Consider the following 488-nt stretch of genomic DNA (forward strand, 5'->3'; position numbering starts at 1 on the left):
GCAGACACGGAAGCACGGCCGGAGCTAGTGCGCCTGCGCACTTTGGACCGGCCATGCCGCCAGTCTCCAGTGCGTGGTGCTGGTGACCTGGGGCGGGCGGGGGGGGCGGTGCACGGATTGGTAGCGGAGACGGACAGTCGTTACATAACCATTAAACTGAAATAAACCAGACCAAGGTGGGACAGCATCAAGGCACCCCCGCGATGGCTGGCACCCCTTCCTAGAGCGGCCAGGCGCAGGCAGAGGGAGCGATAACGTCTCCCGGAGAGTGTCAGCCGCCCCTCGCGAGTTAGCCCAGCGCGGCCGCGGCAGACCAAGGGTGCGTTGGGAGCGTTGTGCGCACGCGCGGTTTGTCTTCCTGGCCTCGCGTTAAGCCCCGCCCCCTCCAGCCCTTTCCCTGGCGCCTCTTGACCCTCTGACTCGCGCCGCTGGGTGGGCCGGGCATGCGCACACCAGAGGGCCCGCCCCATTTGCCCCGGAAGTGCTTT

General features: G+C 67.0%; 1 protein-coding gene across 1 annotated transcript in view; it reads right to left on the reverse strand.

Moving 5' to 3' along the window:
* The window catches only part of PLEKHJ1 (pleckstrin homology domain containing, family J member 1), a 10,113-nt gene extending 9,793 nt beyond the window's left edge, over window positions 1-320 (reverse strand). Inside the window, exon 1 of the mRNA XM_011964049.1 lies at window positions 42-320. Coding sequence (XP_011819439.1) covers window position 42 — 1 coding nt within the window. The 5' untranslated portion in view covers window positions 43-320. The remainder of the gene's footprint in view (window positions 1-41) is intronic.
* Between the last annotated feature and the right edge of the window lie 168 nt (window positions 321-488).

The sequence above is a fragment of the Colobus angolensis genome, unplaced genomic scaffold (genome assembly GCF_000951035.1).
Source record: "Colobus angolensis palliatus isolate OR3802 unplaced genomic scaffold, Cang.pa_1.0 Scaffold64, whole genome shotgun sequence".
NCBI lineage: Eukaryota > Metazoa > Chordata > Mammalia > Primates > Cercopithecidae > Colobus > Colobus angolensis.